At 39.6% G+C, this 21,926-nt stretch overlaps 1 protein-coding gene across 1 annotated transcript; it reads right to left on the bottom strand.

Annotated features, from left to right (window-relative positions):
* Window positions 1–534: 534 nt before the first annotated feature.
* Mterf3 (mitochondrial transcription termination factor 3) lies at window positions 535–21,904 on the bottom strand. The gene is made up of 8 exons (XM_063257591.1): window positions 21,764–21,904; window positions 19,022–19,367; window positions 17,488–17,640; window positions 9,287–9,476; window positions 5,942–6,089; window positions 5,493–5,564; window positions 4,243–4,404; window positions 535–799 (listed from the first exon to the last, which is right to left on the bottom strand). The coding sequence occupies exons 2-8, from the start codon at window positions 19,353–19,355 to the stop codon at window positions 605–607; spliced, it is 1,254 nt and encodes a 417-aa protein (XP_063113661.1). The 5' UTR covers window positions 19,356–19,367; window positions 21,764–21,904; the 3' UTR covers window positions 535–604.
* Window positions 21,905–21,926: the final 22 nt, after the last annotated feature.

The following is a 21,926-nucleotide window of genomic DNA, read 5'->3' on the forward strand; positions in this document are numbered from 1 at the left end:
CCTAGGAGGTATCAACTCATGTTACAAATCTTTGTGTACTGGCAGTCAAAGGTTTACTATGGCTGTAACTATGTCTCACTGTATTTCTCTTATCTTCAGACTTTCCTTTTTCTTTGCCTTTCCTGATTTTTAGTAGGCATCTGAGGGCAACCTCCAATATCAGTGCTTAGGAAGGTAATTGTACATAATCGCAAGTGGAATGTTTTTGGCACTTGAGTACTGCTATTAGACATTTCAAAGAAAATAAATCCATCTTGTTTTAAAACCACTTTAAAAGGCCCATGGATACCAGACCGGAAAAATCTCCATTACTCCCAACTTCAACAGAACCATAACAGTTCCAACCCACCGTGAATTCCCTCCCTTATCTCTAAGTTTGCTATATTTTAGTTTTCTCCTTCCCTAGTAGGATGGATATGGTTGAGTCAAACAAAAATTAAGTCACTATGAACCTTTAAGAAATATCTACCAGAGTATGTACCCAAATACACAGAGTAAAGAAATTCTTTCTTGTATCAACTGAGGCCTGAGGTGTTTATTTAAAAAATATATTCCTTTATTCATACATTCATTTTACCATATTACTTTTAATATTCACCAAAAACTAAAGAGTTTTTAAGAATTTTTCAAAGTCCTGTAGTGAAGCGTTGGCAATCTCTTTGCAAAATATTGCATCAGGAATAGATACTAATTTGTCCAAAGAGATATAGTTAGGTTTTGCTGGGTCATACTGTGCTCTTCCTAAATAGACAAGAAACAGGTGTCTTTCTTTGACTTTAAGCAGCTTTGTATTAAATATCTGCAAAAAAAAAAAAAAGTTTTCAAAAACTGTAATAAATGATGAAATACTTGATTATTTTGATGATTTAATGAATATAAACTGTTAACCACATTCTCAGTAATTGTAATGCCACAAGAGTTAAAATACTGTATTTAAAAGAAAAAATGAAAATAGGAACTCCAGGAGTGGGGCCCAGGAATTTGTTTTCTATCTATCTAGAAGTTGGTTTTCTGCCCTATCTAGAGGATTCTGTTATTTGCTAAATGTAAGCCAATGTTAGAAATCAAAATCTATGTCAGCAAAAAAAACCTTCAGATTTCACAATCTGCAAAGCTCCCCACTACTTTTAAAATCTCTGCTGCTTCCAACTAGAAGGAAGAGGAAATGAATGTGCGTGTGAAGAGCAGCTAGGAAGGTGCGCGTGTTCCTTCGGCCTTGGGCTAAGCAGGGAGAGGGCAGGAACTGAGGCTGCAAGACAGGAGGGAACCTGAGAGGCCCCACAGGCTCCTAGGCAGCCTAGAAAACCCCAGCAGGGACATTCAGCCCGCCCAGGACTCCCAGTGGCTCCACCTCTTTCCCAGTGTTCAAGTGGAAATAATAACAAGAGCTCTCTGGAAAGCACACTCTGAGAAATTGCTGGAAACTGACTTGCTTTGAGAATGATGACCAAAAAAGTAAAGGGTGTTAACTCAGCATGAGGTTGTTTTTTTGAGGTCCCAGGAATCGAACTCATGACCTCACAAAGTATCTTTTTCTGTCTCTGCAAAACAAATGGCCTTCTATTCTGCTCTTGCTTTGATAACTAAGTTCTCATTATCACATTATTACTGTAAGATGCAAAATGCTTCAGTTTTAGTTTTTTAAGAATGGCTCCGAGGCAGTGACTCTTGCCTGACAAAACCATCATACAGATAGACAAAACTACAAGTGATTGTGGCTCCCAAACAAGGGTTGCCTTTCTCAGAGTAATAACACTGAAGCATTTTGGGGCTGTGACTAGATGTTAGTTTGTGACTAGATATTAGTACACTTCTCCAAAGGGTCGAGTCACTTCATCGTTAGGAAATCGTGTGCTCTTCCCCGTCCAAAGCTGCAGCTCAGATTGAGGTTTCTTTTTTGCTCTTCAAAAGAAAGAGGGTAGCTGCACTGACCATCAGGGACCATTTTACCACTATCACAAAAACACCATCTGCTTAATAACGCATTAGTCTCAGGGACAGAAAACAAAAACCCTACCCTGTAAGTTACTGATCCTCTCTTATCCTTCACAGAAAACCACAGTGGAGGGAAGAGACCAAGGGACGGGGCCCTGAACAGAAAGCCCTTCCTCAGGCTAGTGAGGCCTTCACCTGAAATGGCTCTTCTACTATCCCTTCTTTAAGGTAACCATAACCAAGTTATTAAAGTTTTCTCCCTATTTTTAATTAATCATAAACTATATCTGCCAACCAGAACTGTTATTGCATGAGAATACTGATTTCATAATACCAAGTTTTAAAACACTTGCCAAAAATTTAAAAACCTATCACTTTTCTGGCAGCCTTACTGTCAGTTAATTGTCTTTTCCTATAAATAAGCTTTTTGGTTTTTTTCTTTGGTTTTTCAACAATATTGCCCATATACCGAGAGTCCGAGTGTCCCAACCTGGAAGCCACAGCTCTGTGACTGGGCTGTAGACAGGTCAGTTACTGGGGTGCACTTACCAGCTTATAGTAGTTGCCTCTACTACCAAGGGCCCTTTCCAGGGGCCAATCGTTACTGGTGAGTATCACTTCTAGAGCGGCAGGGCAGCACACTCTGGGGTAGAGGTATGGGTTTTCGTTTTTAAAAATTTTATTACTACTTTTGTTCTGTTTTGTTTGAGTTAGGATCTAGTTATGTAGTTCAGGCTGGCCTCAAAACTTACCGTGATCCTTCTGCCTCAGCCCCGAGTGCTAGGACTACAGATGTGTGCCATGGCGCTCAGCAGGTGTGGGTTTTTAAACTTAGGTGCTTGTGTTCTAATCCTTGCTCTGCCCCCTGTTGCTCAATAATCTTCAAAAGGTTACTTAATTCCTCTGTGCTCACTATCTTCTTGTGTAAAGCAGGGATAGTACCTCACATGGTGGTTGTGAGAGTTAAAATGAGTTAATAAAAGCTGAGTGGTAAAGATAGAGCTGGCACACTGTAAATACTCAACAATTATTATTACTTCACTGATTCTATTTTCACCCCTTCCATACTGAATTAATTCCTCTGTAAGTCTTCTTGTTAGACTCTACCACTACAGAAAGCAATCATATTTTAAAAACGCTATCACTCTGGATTACAAATTCCACGAGATCAGGCCTTGTCTGATTTTTGTTTTCTCAGTATCCATGTAAGAGTCTAGCCCAGGGTTGGTGGCTGATCCATTATGAACTGAAAGAATAAGGCCACTAAGGTTTGGAAAGAATAAGATCAGGTTTTTTTTTTTTTTTCTATAATCAACTATTACTGAATTATCCATAACCCAGGGAAAAACAACCTGTTATTGGTTTTTTTTTTTTTTTTTTAGGATTACTTTACAATTAATTACAGCCAAATTCACACAACTGTAGGCTCTCAAGGGACGTTCATATTCTAAAGAGCAAATAAACACTGTCATGTATGAAGGGACTTGATCAAATGCTGTCTATTTCTAGAAGATGTGTTGTCTATTTTTTTTTTTTGGTACCGGGGATCAAACACACAACCTCGTACTTGCCAGGCAGGCGCTTATGTCATTGAGCTAAATCTCCAGTCCAAGTTTGCGTTTCTTTTGCCCATCTTTATATCACTAACAGGAACATGCCTAGTGAACTGAATAGAGGAATCACATCAATGGAGTTTAATCTGTCATTAATCTACTATATACTCACTGAGTGTCTGCTCACCTGACATATAGGAAAGACAGCTTGCTTTGATGAGTTTCAATTACTTATTTGTTCAACAAATATGCATTGCATGTCTAAGTGCCAGGTGTAGTTTTAGGCACTGGGGATTTGGCCATGTGTGACTCAGACAAGGTTCCTACCTCTAAACAGTATTTCTATAAATAGCAAATAATGCCACTTAGGAGGTAAAGAACAGGAAAGTCTGATTAGCTTAGAAAATGTAACTATACCTTTGGCCTTATGGTAACCTAGAAAGGTTTTATGTTTTTATAGGAGACCATAAGTTGGCTGTTAGTACTGTGAATGAAAGTAAATGTGGTATTAAAAGGACTTTTACAGCAAGTGATCTCTTTTTGATTTAAATGGAAGAAAACAAGAAAGACTATGTTACGTTCTCCTGACTGATTCCAACAAATAGAACTAGGAGTTTGGAGAAACTACAGGAACACTGGGCGACCCGTGGTTCTCCTTGGGAGCTGCAGCTGAGTAGCCTCAGCCAGGAATCCCCCTCAGTGCCAGCCCAGAGGCAGGACAAAGGCAGCTGTCACACAGGTGTCGCTGCATTACCTGTGGGAACTTGACAATGATGTGGTGCGGAATGCTCATCACATTGTGCACGTAATCGAAAGTCTCCGTGAGTTTCCTTCTATTTGCAGTTAACATCTTTGGGATTCTGGTAATCATGTGTTGAATTTCATTACGTTTAAAGCCAAGCTCAAGACGATAAACCTAAAAGAAAGCAAATTTGCTGTGAGTCCTAAGTAGAAATAGTATTTCAGTACTATACCAGAAGACACATCGATTCTAAAATGACATCCTAAAGCCTAGAAACAGCTATATGTCAGAGCTCTCAGGGGATTATGCCTTCCTGCTTCTGGGGTAACCTGAATTTGAAAACCCTCTCATGACAATGAGGTTCTCCCAGTAAGGTATCACTATAAAGGTCACCAGAAGGAGCATTCAATTACGAAATGAAGTAACAGTGCAAAAAGGTACAGGCAGGCTGGGAAGATGTCTGTGTAGGCTGAACATAAAAAGAGCAGCATGAAGTTTCCAAGTACTTCGGGAGCTTTTGCTGCCAGGCATACCCACGTACGTATTACTGAAAATTAGACAACCAATTCAAGAAAGTCGATCAAACTAACAACAGGGAGTAGGTCCTTCATGTACTTTCTAGTGCCTGGTGTTCCTCCACCAGACCACTGCTCTGATGGCTCTGAACTTTGTCTTTTAGGCTCCATGAGAGCAGGAACTATGTTCCCAGGAAGCGACTGAATATAAGACACTTGAGCACATCTGAAAATAGGCCTTACATGATTTTAAACACTACTCCAACTTTGTACACCAAATAGTCAGTTGCTTTGGCTTCCTGTCATTCTCAGGACAGTGAAGAATGTCTGGCATGGTCTGTGACACAGTTAGAGCTGGCATATGGCATAGGGGCCAAGGAAGTCTTGGATCCAGCCTTGGAACTCCTCGAGACACAGAGAGACTCTCCTGATGGGCACACAAAGCAGCTTCAGAGACTGTAAGAGCGACTGGGACAAAGCCAGCCTCTTGTGCTTGGCAACAGGAGCAGTTTCCACAAGGCAGTGTGTAAGGTGTCCACAAGGCAGTTTACTGAAGTGACACCTGTGGAATACACCATTTACTAACACAAACTGCTTGCTGCGTTATGATTGTTATGTATGTTTCTATTACTGTCTTTGAGAAATAACTTCTTTTAATGTTTAGTTGTACGATGACAACAGCAAAAATCTTTTCATGAAATAACTCTTAAAGAAACCGAATCCCCAAAAGCTGAAAAGCTGTCCTACCTTCATGTTTTCTTTCACAGGCTCTAGACTTCCAGTCAGCAGTCGTGGAAGACGAACAACCAGATCTCTCGTCTACAGTTGAGAACAAAGCAACTGTTACTAGTGCACGTGCACATTTCACTAGTGTGGAAAACTAAGGCATTAGTAGAGATACAAAACTAAAACTTGAAATATGACTCGATCAGAGAAATGATAAAAACCTTAGAAGTATGTAAACTCAATGCTGTTTGAAGAAAAAAAAACAGAAACTACTGAAATAAAACTTAAGGAAGCAACTTAAATGGACACGATAAAGAAATGCAGCTGTTTAGCCCAGCATGGTAATCATTTTTGTACAATGCCAAGAATGGGTAGGATCAATAAGGGTGAGCTGGTTGTCAGAAACGCAGGATTTAATAGTTACTAAATGGACCTGACATGGAAATGTACAAATTCTCTCCATCCTTTACCTTCTTCACACTAAGTTCAAGTTCCTTCTGAAAAAATCCCAATCTGTTATCCAGTCTTTCCACTGAAAAACTCAGCAAAAATGGTGCATTCCTGACCATCTGTGCAATATCTGCCTTGCTGAAATTTTTTGACTGCAGATAAGCCACCCTAGAGAAACAATAAAAATACACATTATATAACATTATCTAAGCAGGCAAGATTCAAATTTTGATTCCAGTGTGTTGACTACAAGTTATCTCAAACCAGGTACATCCTGTTCAAAGAATTCATTACTTAACAACTCTCTCCCAAGGCTAGTAGTTTTTTTTATTAAATGTTTAAAATGCATTATAACATCTTGTTTAATTCTTTCCAGAAAAAGAAAATACTGTAATTCAGATAAATTGCCCAAATTAATTTGAAGGACTAAGTATTTACAGAAGTAAAATAACTTTGTCACAGATCACCAAATAACTGGTGATAAAATAGAACTGAACTTAGGCACGCTGCATCTAAACCCCAGAGCAGTGCTGTACCATGTAATGGAACTTAACTACTTTATAATTAACTGAATACTTGAAAACAGTATTACTTCTTTAGAGTAGTAGGCCCTGAGAGGAAACAACTGATAAATTGAGCTTCATAATGAAAAACAATAAAACAAAGTCAAAAGACAAATGACTTTCAGAAAAATATTTGCGAAATGACTCTGAGAAGCAATTTTTCAAATATATAAATAGGTATTTACAAGAAAGAAGAAAGAACAAGATAACAGAGAGACAGAAAAACAGAGAGAAAGAGAGAAGGAGAGAAGCAGGGAGGGAGTGAGTGAGGGGCGGGCAGACCCAACTTAAAAATGGGAAGGAATATACAATTTACAACAAAGGGGAAGAGAGAGAGAAACTCGGCCCATGCAAAGTTACTCCGAGCATAAAATTTGCTGCTTCAAACACTGTTTTCAAAGTAAGAGATACATAAATACCATAAAAGTATAAAATGAACAGAAACCATAATGTATGAAGTTTGACAACACTGCATTGGTGAGGATAATAGGGAAATTGATACTTCTATGTATAGGGGCATATAAATTGGAAAACTTACACATAGGACAATAGCTATTAAAATTACAAGTGAACATGTCCTTTGACCAAGCAATTCCACTTCTAAAATATGTCCCATAGTTGTACGTTTGTCCTATGGATCACACATGTGAAATGAGTTATGTCATCATCACGACAGTGACCAGAAAACCCCTTTATGTCTGTCGATGGACAGAGCTGCAGTATGGACTGTGCCAGGGTTAAAAGAAGCACCTAGAAAAAACAGGCCTCGAGATTTAAAAAAAAAAAAAGAATAAAAGAATAAAAGAAATAGGATGCAGAATAGTGCGTGTCACTGCTACCACACTGTTATGAATGTGAGTTTGTCCACATAAACTCTTGTGTAGAACATTCCTATAAAAAGAACAAAAGTCTTGATAATGGCAGCTTTTGTCATAGACGGGTGTTGGAAGGCTAAAGGACAGAAGTAGGAGAGAAGAATAATTTCTGTCTCCCTTTTGGCAGCATGCATCAGGTATCTGATTCAAACTTACTAAAAACTTGTTATCTATCTACACTGTGATATTGTTTCCAATTAAAATTAAAGGCCCTTTCATACAAAAAACCCCGAATAATTTAAATGTACATTATTCATTTAAAAATTCTACAAAAAAACTTTTATACATTTGAAAGTTTTTTCACTGGAAAATATGTAAAATCAGTGTTGTATAGGAAATACTGCTGTACATAGCAGAACTAGAAATTAAATTTAATTCAGTAAGGATTATCATACCTTTGCCTATTTCAGCAGCCCATTTGCCATTGTGTATCCTTTTGTGTATACCTGGATACAATACCTATCTAAAAATTCTAAGTAATTAAAAACATTCCTCAGTTGTTAGGAGCATGTATGAACTTGATCTTGAACAAGTGACTTAAGCTCCTTTTAAGCTGCAGTTTCTTTCACTCAGAATTAAATGCAGGGAGACTGCAGCCAGTACTCTGGTCTTAGATTAACAAGCTTTGAACCCCAGCTCTTCCTGTTACACTGTGTATAATTGTCCTGAGCACCAAGGCAAGCTGGATTTTCAATGGGCAGGGAAGCAAGCCGTGTTCCTGGCAGGCCAGGGGAGCAGCACTGGATGTGTTTCCTAGGGTCATTCTCTCTTCCTTATGTCATGACAGCCCATCTCTCTCACACCAGACTGTACATACCATTGACGGGGGAGCATATGTCTTTTATCTCACAAATTTATGTCAGAAATCTAGTTCAGTTCCTTAAATATGTAAGGGCTCAAGTTGTCTGATATAAGCAATAGAATTTCATATTTTTCCTACTTCAGAGGACATGCATTAGGCTGAGGGTTTGAAAAACCACATAGCTCTGTGAATCACAGGGAGGCTTAGTCTGGGGGGTGAAGATGAGGCTTCTTGGTGTGAACTGATGGCCCACAGCAAAGTATTACAAGGGAGAAGACAAATGCATTGCCGATCTGGCTCCAGAACATTTATGTGGATGCCAGAAGAGAGGCCAAAGTTGTGCAGTACTTCTGATTTAGGCAGTAAGGTAAACTGTATCCCTCCCAGCAAATCCAGGACTACAGACTGATCCTGGTGGGCGCTGGAGGTGGTAATGAACTCACAGTGTTAACTAGGACAGACTTCGGTCTATTCTGTGAGGTATTCCCAGGGCCTAGCAGGACCCTTATCTCAGAGCCACAGTTTTACTGTAAAGATTAACAGAGTTTCAGTAATTATTTGCTTGATAATGAAGTAAAAAGATGTTTACAAAAGTGCCTCTTAAAAAAACGGAACAATGGGGCCAGGGATTTACCTCATCTGCCAGCTGCTGCCTGGCAGGCATGAGGCTGTGAGTTCAATCTCTCGTACCAAAAATATAAATAAAAATAAAAAGGAACAATGAAAACAGCCTCCCTTTGCAGGACTAAGCAAATTAGACAGTATTTGCCAAGAGAATGTCAAATGTCTACCGTCGAAAATTGGACAGAGAAAAACCACAATCATGCTTTAATAACTTTAAATGCACTCAGATAACTTAGCTATTTGTTGCTGGAGTGTTTTTAAAAAACTTTACTCCAGCATCTAAAGAAAAAACAGTTAAGTGTTGACTCAGCAGTAAGTTGAAAAAATAATAGGTGAGTAAAAGAAGTGTTTTCAACATTTAATTTAAATCAAAGGTCCATAACAACAACAGTAGCAGCATTCATGTTCATCGCCTCTGCAGGTCTTGCAGCAGAGATGTAAAACATTTCTTCCACACACGACCGCCATCACCACTTGTGAGAATCATTCTAAAAGCTCTACCTGATCTTAAGATTTTCAAGGTCTTCAGAGAAAATTGCGTAATTTTTAGTCAGGAAGGGTCCTAGCTGGTTATCCTCTAAGCCCAAGTCCTTGAGAAACAGGAGTATTTGTTTAATGTCTTTTTCAAAATCCAGTCTTAGAAGGAGGTTGGCTGCATCTGGATGTTTTTCTATCTTGGACAAATCCACTCCTGTAATAAATTACAAATACTCCTTGAGTATGACTTGTTAGTCCAGCCATTACAGCTCCTATACATAAGCAAAAGAAATTACTGATGAATAAGTCACTCAAAGAAGAACTGAGATAGACAAATAGAAACTTTTGTTTTTGTTTTCTTTAGACAAGGTTTCACTAGTTCTGGCTGGCCTTGAACTTGTAGCAATCCTCCTGCATCAGCCTCCAAAGAGCTGGAATTAGAGTCATGCACCACCACATTCGGCCTTCTTCTAAGTATTTTTAAACTAACGTGATAATAGAATTAAAAACAAATTGAGTAATAGTATTTATTTTGAAGATAAGTACAGAAGAAAACAGAATTCACGGCTGACATTCGAGTCATAACTCCAGACTTTGGTCACAAGTTAAACCTAAAATTCCAGTCATAACCCAAGTTGGTTGCATGTGAAGTCAGTCATAACTCGGAGGTCCACTGTATTTCTGTATTGTCAACCTTTTATAGTATTTTGCTCTTTATACCATTAGACTTGTGAATACTATTGTGTCAAGGTATATCCAGTTTCCTACAGATGACTCTCAGGTTTATCTTCCGTGTGGCAGAGCAGTATGTTATAGTGTATAAATACCACCTTTTCGTCATCCATTCATCTGTTGATAGACATACAGACTGTTTCCAAGATTTAACTACTGTGAACTATGCTACTGTAAATGTAGGCATGCATGTATCACTGTAATAGGAGGCCTTTTAACTTTTGGGAATCCCTAGGAGGGGACTAGCTAGGTCAAACGAAATCTATAGTTCTACTGTTCTGAGGTCTCCATGCTAATTTCCATGTTGTGCTAGTTCAGATTCCCACCAGCAGTGAAGAAGGGTTCCTCCGACTCTACGGTATTTGTTATTATTTGATTTCTTGATGATGGCTGTTTTTCCTGGGCTGAGATGGAATCTCACTGTTGTTTTAATTTGCATTTCTATAATGGCTAGCAATATAGAACTTTTCTTCATGTATTTACTGGCCATTTGTACTTCTTCTGAGAAGTGCCTTACTTATTTCAGTTTTAATTGGGCCTTTATGTGGGGATCTAATTTTCGTTGAGTTTTTTATAAACTCTAGATCAATGGTGGCAAACCCAGGGCACACACACTGCAGCAGGCTGTTTGTAATGCTGAAAGCTCTAAAAGGTTCACCATCACTTGTCTAATATTAGTCTCATGACTAATAGCTGGCAAAAATTTTTCATATTCTGCAGTTTATCTTTTCAGTGTTTCTTTTGCTGTGCAGATGTTTTTAATATGAGATGATCCCATTTCAGTACAATTTCTTGTGCAACTGGGGTCTTGTTCAGAAAGCCCGTGCCTATGCACATATCTTAAGGAGTTTTGCCTATTTTTACCTTCCAGCAGGCTAAGTGTCTGTTTTCTAACATTTAGTTAGTTGTTTGATCTACTTTGGTTCAGTCTTCTGCATGTGGATAGCCAGTCTTCCCAGTATCACTTACTAAAGGCTATCTTTCCTCCAGTGTGTTTTTGGCCCATGTATCAAAATCAAATAGATGAATATGCTTGGGGTTGTTTCTGTATTCTCTATTCTGTTCCACTGATCCTCATGTCTGTTTTTTGTGGCAGTACCATGCTGTTTTTATTACTGTAGCTCTATAATATAACTTGAGGTTTGGGATTGTGATGCTTCCTCCTTTGCTCATTACTCAGGATTGAAAAGCATTATTTTAAAAATACGCTTTTGACCCCTTAATAGAAGAAATGCCTTATTCATCACTGACATTTTCAGGTATAGAAATGAGCACCTGAAGGAGCTTTCTATGCAAGAAGGGTGAGCACATAACCCTCAAGCACTCAAAGCAGAAAGCATACAATCTTCTACTCACGTGCCCTTATAATCTCAGATAATCTCAGCAAAGGAGAAGAGAACAGGAAAGAGAGTGCAAAAAGGGGAGAAAGCAAAAGTATTCTTTGCTTTCAGATATTAGATTTCAGGGAATCAAAATAACATAATTCAAAATTCTCTTTAAAACTATTTTGTTCTTTCACTTTCTATTTCTACGTGATAAAAATAAACATGAAAGGCTATCATTTAAAATAGACATTCAGATAATATAAAACCTATAGTTTATATTCACATTTCATAATCTTTCAAGTATTTCTTCAGATTAAAAGTAATTCCTAGCCCTTTGTAGTGGCACACGGGAGGCTGAGGCAGGAGGATTGCTGTGAGTTTGCAGCCAGCCTGGGCTACAAAGTGAATTTAAAGCCAGCCTGAACTGCATAGCAAAACTGTCTCAAAAAGATAATAAAAACAAATCACAACAACCACAAAAACCCCCCGTAACTCCTAACCTAGCTAGGTACAGTGGCAACATCTATAACCCCAGATCCTGGGAGACTGAGTTCCAGCCCAGCCTGGGCAACTTAGTGACTTACAGATGCCCTGCCTCAAAATAAAATAAGGGATAGAGATGAACCTCAGTGCAAGGGCCCAGGCTTTGACCCCCAGTACTGCCACAAAATAGAAATTAAAAAATTCCCCAAACCCCAAACCAATTTCTAAAGGCAACTTTACAGTCTTATATATAAAAGCAATGAAATAACATTGTTTTCTTTATTCTTAAGTGTCTACGATCAGCAAAATAAATCATGATACTCATTAGATCCAACTGTAATTCTACAACTGAATTTCTTGCTATTAAATAGATACGGATATAAGATGACCACACATAGCAAAACAAACTAAATGTACACGCATGTACTTACCTACGCAGGATGCAGACCAGAAAGAGATCCAGAAGAACTACAAAAAGTTTCCCCTACAGTAACAATGGCATTTTTAAAAGGAAAAGTTAACTATTAACTAAAGTATAATGGGACTACTAGCTATACTTTTAAAAAGAAATTATTTCTGCATTTTATACCGAAGTTCTAGATAGATTAAGGTAAATGTAAATTAACTCTAAAAACACAGACAGAACTTTAAAAATAATGTAAGATAGAGAAGAATATGAACCCCATGTATGGCTTCTTGCATGGCACATCATTTGGTTAGAAAAAGACCTGGAAAGACATTAACCAACTCTGTGATAATGGTTACCTCTGGGAAATGGAACCAGAGCCAGGTTCCATTAGATAGATCCTTCCTTTACAATAACAGTACTTTTAACAACTAGGGTTTTTTTGCAATGTAAAAGTAGTAACAGAAAAATGTTCAATTACTGAATGGATAAAGAAGATGGAAACTACTATCAGAGACCTGTGATAAATGGAAGGGGGGATTTCAAATAACACAAAGGACTCACTTCACATTTCACTCATATTACAACTCAGAACTCGTGCTGCTAGCCTTACTCAGCATGAGCTGTCACACTCTGACAGTGCAGATGCTGAAACCCCAAAGAGCTGCTTTGTAAGAGCAGCAGGAGAGGACACTGCTCAAACTACTTGAGTGCACATGATTTCATTAACAGTCACCGAGTGCCTTCTGTGGACCAGGTACTTCTGCTAAGCACTGGGGAAAGAAGCAACTTGTAATTCACGCTCTAACCTCCCAGTGACCAGTCAGGTTGGGTTTTATCTCGTTAGTCAGGAACTACGCGTATTACCACTGGAGCCACTGCATCAGTCAGGGTCTGGCAGTGAACAGACACTGGCCCCGAAAGCTCAGATGAATGAAGGAAGGCACTCAGTGCAGGGGTCAGCAGAGTTAAGGGAATGGACATGGCACTCCCACTCCACAGAGGAGGTGGCCCCAGTGTTTACCAGAGCCCAGAGGGAGCGGGAAGCTATGAACGAAGCGCTGCTCAGGGGCTGTCGTCATGGAGCAAGCAGTTACAGGACCCAGAGAGAGGGAATGGGGAAAAACACACAGGTCATCCAGCCTTCACCCTGCAGGTGCCTGGCACTGAGTGAAGCTGCCTGGCCAGAAGCCAGCTGGCCTAGGGGCCCTGGTGTGCGGGTGGCCCTCTGGATACAGAACCAGCTAAGGAAGGCAGAAATAGATCTGCAGAGCAAACAAAGAAGAACCAGGACTTGGCTGAAAGGCATCATCTAACACTGCAATCACGGTCCCTTTAGGTCGCTTTCAGGTCCCACTGTTGAGGTGCCCACATATGGAGGAAGAAGCAGCCGAAACATCTTCCAAAGCTCGAAGTCACTGATGGCAAACTTTCAGAGCTTTAAATGGTACAAACAGTCTGCTGCAGGACGACCGCGGACTGCTCTAAATATACGATAAATTATTTAAAAGTCTTGGCCTTGTCTTAGGTTTACGGTGCACTAACCCTGACAACTGTCACAGGCAAGGAAAGCTGTTCTGAAGGGAAAAGCTGGCCTGCTCGCCATGATACCACCTCTCACCTCTGAACTCACAGAACACTCTTTTTTGAAAAAAACCCAAAAAAATCAAGAAGCAAACTAATAACAATAACGATATAGGATTTCAAACCAAGATGACAAGAATTGAACAATGGTTGTTACATTGCATACTGTTATCCTCAAAATAGTTCACAAAGCACTCACATACACACACAGCTAAATGATTAAATCAATCCAATTAACAAAACCCCCATGCATAAACCACTTTTTGTTGTGGAGACGATTTAAAATCTACTCTTGGCTATTTCCACATACACACATAAACAATACATAATACATTATAAACTGTCATCATTACGCTGCACTGCGCATCTCCTAAAATAAACTTGTGACTTTTGACCAACATCTCCCCACCAATTCTATTCTTTGCTGCTATGAGTTTTATCTTTTTAGCTTCCATGAGACCAGTTTGTTTTTGTTTGTATCTTATCTCACTTCATATAACATACACCAATGCTGTGAACAGCATTTCCATCTTTGTTCAAGCTGAACCATGTACCACTGTGTGTCTACAGCACATTTTCTCCATCCATCCATCCATCCATCCGTCCGTCCGTCCATGTATCCACTGATGGACACTTAGAATTGAGGTAAGATAGAAGATACAAAACTACGTAGAAAGGGGACAAGGAAATTGAGATTTTACAATGACCTGTTTTTTTCTTTTCTTTTTGGTACCAGGGATTGAACTCACAACCTCGCGCTTGTCAGCAGGCACTTATGCTACTGAGCTAAGCCCCCAGAAATTGACATTTTAAAAATTGTACTTTAAGAAAGACTGTAGCCTCAGAACACATGCCAGGTTTATTTACTTTTCCTTCTCCCGAAACAGCAAATCTAGGCAACTCCATTTCAGCTGCGAATGGGTCTGTCCATTCACTTTTACTTGCAAATGTCCTCTTCCACCCAGAAAGGGACCAAACCTTTGGGATTTCCCCTAGGAACAGAAATTTTCTCATTAGGGAGGGGCCATCCTCTCCCACCCACTAAGACTAAGACTACAGATTGTCAAATCCCAAAGATGTGCAGCTCCCAAAACGTACGTTAAATCACAGGTTGCCACTGTGTGGTCCCCCATTTCTCCTAAGCACCCACATTCCGACCCTGAGTATCCTGTATCTCCCACTAATAAATCCTTCTCATGCCTCTTTTACAAAAACGTCTTAAACAGTCTTTTTTCCTGAAGTGAGTCAGCAGATCTGTGTACTTATTTCAAAGGGGTGGGTTAAGTTTTTTATTTCACCCTCAAGGACCCTCAGACCCAGTCCAGTTATTACAAACAGTGAAATTAGGTAGAAATATTATAGACAGTTAGACAAGGCTAGGCCCCTGAGGGAGTCAGTGCAGAGAATGAGAAAACAAAACAATTATGGCTACAGACATATCCACTGAAGGCTGGGCCTCAACATAAAGACAGAATAACCTGCCCTACGTGTTTCTCGAAGGGATAAGCAATATGCTATAACTGGCATCACGTGGACTAATAAAGTCTAGATAAACATCAGTCACCCAAGCGGGTGCCCAGGACCTCCCGACTCTTTCCATGTATACTTGCTATGTGACTTGCCATTGGATCCACATTACCTATGTGGCTACCCATGTTACCTTACTGGTTGATCACAGATTTGTCCCACATTGTACCTACCTCAATTCTGCTGTATAAAACTTTCTTTGAGAAATGGGTGAGATGGTAACCCACTTTTGGGCTTCTCCTATATCTCAGGGGCTATCCCTCCAGGTTTTGCTACTCTTTACCTCTGTTGTTTCTTAGAATTCATTCTTCCGATTTTATCTGACATCTAACAGGTTGGGAGTTGTATTTCCCTTTTATCATTTGGCGGTCCTACATGACGGAAGCATGTGAGAAAGAGCACTAATGCTAGAAAGATTTTCAGGACCAACAGTGTTGCTAAGAAAACAGTCAAGACAGGAGGTGCGAACTATAGTTCAGGGACAAGTGAGGCTTGGTAACTACAGCAGGAGAGGATCAGATGGCCATGAAAGATAGAGAGGAGCAAATTCACAGGACGCAGTGCGAATTTACATGTAACAAGGAAGGGGAAAAGCAAGAACTAAGGACAACCCCTGATAGTTTCTAGCTGAGCAGATTTTTTTATCGCTTGGCCAAAATCAGCTCTCCAAAATATGGGGGGAGGTGGGGAGAAAAGGGAGCAACAAAAATGAGCTTCTTTTTTGATGAAGTAAGATGTATTTACATCCCCAAACCACAATATATGAAAAAATGGAAGACTGGTAACAAACTCAGCAGAGGAAAAAGGAGAAGGTAAAATGGCAGCAAATGAGAATTCTGACGTGGTGAACTGACTAGAACAGGTTAAGCTGAAATGCTCCAAGTTTCAGATTTTGAATTTTCAGATGAAGTGATGTTCAAACTGTAGTCTACATAAATATTCTAAAATCTGAAAAACTTGACAATCTGAAACACTTTTGGACCCAAGCCTTTTGGGTAAGAGATACTCATCCTGTACCACAAAACTCAAAATGTTCAGCATGGCAGTCCCTCGAGACCTACAAGGTCAGAGCTGAGCAACACAGGGGCTGGGCTGTGACTTTTTTAGAGAGCCCCAGGACTCCTACCTAAACTGCCAAGTCCCTTACTCTTGTTTCTCTCAGTCCCTCAGGAGAAAGGAGGTTCATTATTGGGAAAATCGTGTAAACTAAACTACTAAAACTAAAATACTAAACTACTAAATTACTAAAACTAAAAATACTAAAACTACTAAATTACGAGAAAATCAGCAGTTCGCAAATAAGATGCTTAACTATAAACAAGACAACTAATGGTAATCTTTTAACTATCCAGCTCTAAGAAGAATAAGCTAAACTAATTATGGAGCCGGTCAAGAGAGCAATTATCCAAATCAGGACAACGGGCTGCAGGAGACAGAGGTCAGAGGGCAGTGTGGCAAATGGGAACTGCACACACTACGGAGCAACAGAGTGACATATTATCTGATAGGGCAGACAGAGAAACTGTCCTGAAGGTCACTGGAAGGTGTGGGAAAATTTAATGCTAGACATAAGGAAAACTACTGAAATGAAAAACAAGGCAATTGTCAACTCCAGGAAAATAAAAAGTTGTACAAGGAGAAAACTAACAGTATACTTTTGGTTAAGAATAGTAATATATATTTTTTTTTAATCAGTACTGGGGATCGAACTCATGACCACACACTTGCAAGGCAGGCCCTTATGCCACTGAGCTAAATCCCCAGCCCAAGAATAGTAATAATATTACACTCAATACAATCACATATTAATGATTTCTCAAAAATTTACAGCTATTGAGAGAACTGAGGAGAATTTGGGAAAAGTTTATGTGCAGCCGAAATCTAACATTGATGAAGCAATGACATGAAAACAATTGCTTTTAAAATGTAGAGACTGAGTACAAACTGACAGAGAAAAGTTAAGTTTTCTCCTTTGGGGAACGGGGTGCCCAGTCAAGAGGAATGAAGCAGGAAATATGGCTTTTCACTATATGTCTTTTCACACTGTTAGACTTTTGCTCATGTGAACAGACTACTTCAATAAAAATTAAAATGTTAATTTTAAAAATAGGGGAGAAAAAAAAGAAAAGGGTACAATCAAAAAAAACTCATAGGTCAGTCAAACTTACCCAGAAGCACTAACTTCTGCAGAGTCTCAGAATGATCCACATAGTCTCGAAGTGTGAATGAAGCTGGGGGCAGCGGAGGGTCTGCAATAATCTGAATGGCTTCCTCCTCAGAGATGGGCTGCAGTGGAGACAATGGAGGCAAATCGTCCAGCTCTTTTGAGGCCGGCCATGTGGAAAGAGGGAGGCAAGTTAGATCTCTAAAGTACACCCTTAAAACACTTCTGCAAAGACCAACTTTGTTGTGCCTTTCACTGGTGAAAGCTTGGGATCATTGCAAAATTAAATGTTTAAGAAGTTCAAAAAAATTCCAGCTTTTAAGAGGTAAGAGTAAGACTGAGAAAGAACAACTGCTGTCCCACCAAGATAAGAAGCTCCTTGGTTAAAGTTCAAGGCACACAACTCTTCATTTTTCATCAGCAGATAAGATCAACTGCTTTTCCTGCACATTTTTGCTTTTGGTATGCAGCAACGAATCTTGAACCTTTAACCTGAGCTACATCCCAGCCCTTTTAAAATTTTGAAACAAGGTCTTGCTAAATTGCCCAGTCTAGGCTTAAACTTGCAATCCTCCTAGCTCACCTTCCCAAAGTGCTGGGATTACAGGAGTGCACCCCACACCCTGCCCCTTCAAATACCTGTTGAGCCTAAGTCTACCAGAGCTTGTTATCTTGGCCAAAAGTACATATTTCAACAGCCTGAATTGCAAGGTTAAAGTCATGACACCCTGAAAGTGCTTTGTTTTGCAGCAACATTCTCTTCCTCCTAAGTTATTCTTATCTGCTTTTAAGAGAAAATCTTTTCCTGTCATCTGTAGTACTTTGCTAAGGGAATGTTCTCTCACACAGAGTGATTCTAAGGTTTCGATTTTTTTAATTAAAACACAGTATAGAAGATCCTTGGAATTATAACTTAAGAAACCGTAAGTGATCTTTTGCTGTTTTTTGCCTCAATTACCTACCCTTCCTCATTTTTCATAGCCAATCTCCTTCTAGCTAGCTAGTTAGTTAGCTAACTTCCTTCCGTTTTTTTCATTCATTCATTTTCTACTCAGTCAAACATCATCCCATTTGTGGTGCAGTACTAAACTCCTAGACTAGGAAACACAGGAAAGAGAGGACTGACGACAAAAATCAACACTGGGAACTTTTGGGGGTGATGTAACTGTTCCATTTGTTGATTGCATTGGTTGTTACACAACTAAGTGTAGAGGTGAAAATTCACAGAATTTAGACGCCAAGAAATAGATTTTACCTGATGTCCATTATACTCTAATAAGTCTAATTAATAACAAAAAATTGATCTAAATAATGATCTATTTAGGAAGCAAGTGTTATAAACAGCTATAAGACAAACACATATTAACCTACAAAGATCTCACTAAATAAAATAAATGCATAACAGAAGAAAATGAATAGAACCGGCATGATTCCTCTTCTTGCCTGGTGCAAAGTAAAACCTGAAATGGGCTAGCAGAATATAAACAAGTAGTATGTTTAAACTACAAAGAGGAACTTTGCTGAAAATTCAGAATTACCTTCTAGAGACAGCTCAGCATCGAAGCTGGGTATCTTTTGCATCTTCTCTGACTGCTCATTCCCCGAAGGAAGCAGAGTGCTTTGGGCAAAATTACCCTCTTGCCTACTGGAGTTGGTAGGCTGGGAGCTAGTCCATAAGGAGGAAGTTCTGTAAGTCTTATAGCCGCACTGGGGAAAGTAATTATCAGAGGACAGCTGAGGCCACGCAGAAAAGCCTTTTAACAATGTTTTTCCTGGTCTGGGAAAACGTTTTGTGAGTTGTGCAGCATTAATGAAGCTCCTCAGTTTAATTGAGCTGAACCATCTGGGTATCTGTTGGGCTGATAGGGCCATTCTTAAAATCGTCTACAAAGAAAAAGTACAACCGTCAAAAAGAGAGAAATTCAATTTACTTAAATGTTCAAAACAATGCTTAAACAACAAGATAAATTGGAAATTATTTTTTCTAAATAAAAATGCGTAAGTAAATTTAGATGAGAAAGTAATGAAACTTTTTTTTATACACAGGAAAAGCACAAACAAGGCAGCCAAAACAGAAGAACTGGAGAAATAAGGCTGTTTTACAATTTGAAAACAAAAAGCAAAATCATTGGTAAAAGAAAAACATGTACACCAAAAATCTATATATGTTCAAATTACAGTTGATCCAAACCATGTTAATTTAATCATTTAAGGAAAATACAATGATGCAATAATTAAGTGTTCTTGGAATTTGGTTTGAAGGACATTTAAGTAGTACATTGCTGGTCAAAATAAGTTAATTCAAATGAATTTTATGCATAAATCATATGAAAGTAGAGGAAATTCATTATGTCTCAAATGAACTGTCACAATATTATAGTAGAACAGTGAAGGCTGGTTCTTGTTTGGTCCTTAGAGTTGAACATCGTTGATTATTTCTCATATAAAGCTGTTTTTCAAAAGAAAATCGAACAAAACTAGTTTTGTCAAATTACGTTTTACTGTATGAAAGAAGAAAATGAACAGCCTTCAAAGAAAAGGTCAAAATAGAAAACAAAGCAAGAGAAACAAATAAGCAACTGGCAGTACATAATTGTGTATGCTGACCGAGAAAGTAGTTTTTAACAAATTGGCTATTGCTATTTCATACTCCAGAACACAAAAGAATTGTACATTTTACTAGCGAATTAGAAAGGTAAATTTGATGCATATAACCTATGTTAAGCATATGAAACACAGCCTGGAATCCAGCATAGGGTAAATGATCAATAAATATTACCTATTACTGACTAGGCCAGCCAAATCCAATCAATTCTGTGCATTAACACACACAACTTCCTGCTTTCACTATATATAGTGGAACACAACTTGTTGTTATCATCTGAACTAAGTTAAATACTTGAAAGTTTTAATCTTGGAGATTTGTAATTTTTGGAAGTTTGCTGAAAGAAATTTCTATAAAAGACAACAATCTTACTGGGTGTGGTGGAACACACCTGTAATCCTCTAGAGGATTAGGCAGGAGGATCACTATGAGTCCAAAGCTAACCTGGGCTATTATAAGGTGAGTTCATGGCCAGTTTCAAGTATATATAGCAAGACCCTGTCTCAAAAAACAAATAAACAAACAAACATGTGAAAATCTTTCATTCTGAAGTGATCTTAGGAAACATTCACAACAAACTTGTGGGATGGATGACTTTTGTTAAATCTTGGCAGGAAATGTGTCTCCCAATCTGTCAGTTTTTCCCTCAAGCCTACTTTACTCTGCACAGGCACCCACCTGACAACCGGAAGATGTCAGTTATGTTATCCTGCCAAGTGTAACTCTCCCCTGTGGTCTTCCACAAGCTTAGGAGAAAAGCTCAACAGTCAATCTTCAAATAATTCTATTTGTGTGGTGTTAAGAGACAGAGTCAGGGCCATGAACTGCACCACTAAGCTACTACACCCCAGCCCCAAAATATTTCTTGAAAAGGTCAGGGATACAAAACATGATTTTCCGGTCCCTATGAACATCTTTTGGACTTCCAAGTTTCTCTGCACATTTAGTACTACTTCAAAGGAAAATCTTGAAATTCCAAATTCACTTTGCAGTCTCTCCAAAATCAGTAGTCAAAGTTGCTAAGGAAGTAAGGCATTTGTAGATTAAGTAGGGCCTGGGTAGTGCAGCATCTACTGAGCCCACCATTCTGGGAGGCTGAGGCAGCAGGATCACAGATTCCAGCCGGACCCCGACAACTGGGTAATTTAGGGTGGCCTGGTCTCAAAAAGGGGATAGGGGTGTAACTCACGGTGAAGGGAATGGATTTAATGCAAACTACTTAAGAAAAAGAAAAACAAAATGGCAAATAAAACATAAAATTCTTTAAATCCATTAAAATATCGTACAGTATTCTCAGTTTAAGTCTAGTCCTTGTTAGGAACGAGAGGAAGCATACAAACAGACCGTCTTTCAGGCTTCCATACTTCTACATCGTAACTAAATCAATTCAGAAGCTTTGGAGGATTTAAGGGGTGGCACTGTAACGAAGGGCTCTTCTCTCTGCAGTCGCCCCCCGGGGCCTTTGGGATGGGTCCTTCGAGTCTCCCAGGCAAACTTCCGCAGGAAGCCAGCTGCCACGCAGGGCACCGCTCTGCGCCCTCCCAGAGCCGCTAACAAGCAAGGCCGCATTTGGCTCCCTCGGGGACACACAAGACTACAGGCCACCAGACCTTAAAGGCCGCGAGACCCGGGCCACTCGAAGCCCGAGCCCGCGCGGGACGCGCCCCAGCTTTACCTGTAGCGAAGCCCAGGAACACTGGTCTCCGCTGCTGCCCTGGAGCCCCGGGCCCGCGCCCCAGTGCACCCTCCCGCAGGCTCAGCGCCGCGCTCCGGGCCCACGTGAGCCGCGCTCCGCGTGGACCAAACCATCTTGTGGCAGCGCGGGGGGAGGCACGGCG

Source organism: Cavia porcellus, unplaced genomic scaffold (genome assembly GCF_034190915.1).
Source record: "Cavia porcellus strain 051 isolate PalLab524CR breed Dunkin Hartley unplaced genomic scaffold, mCavPor4.1 scaffold_10, whole genome shotgun sequence".
Lineage (NCBI taxonomy): Eukaryota > Metazoa > Chordata > Mammalia > Rodentia > Caviidae > Cavia > Cavia porcellus.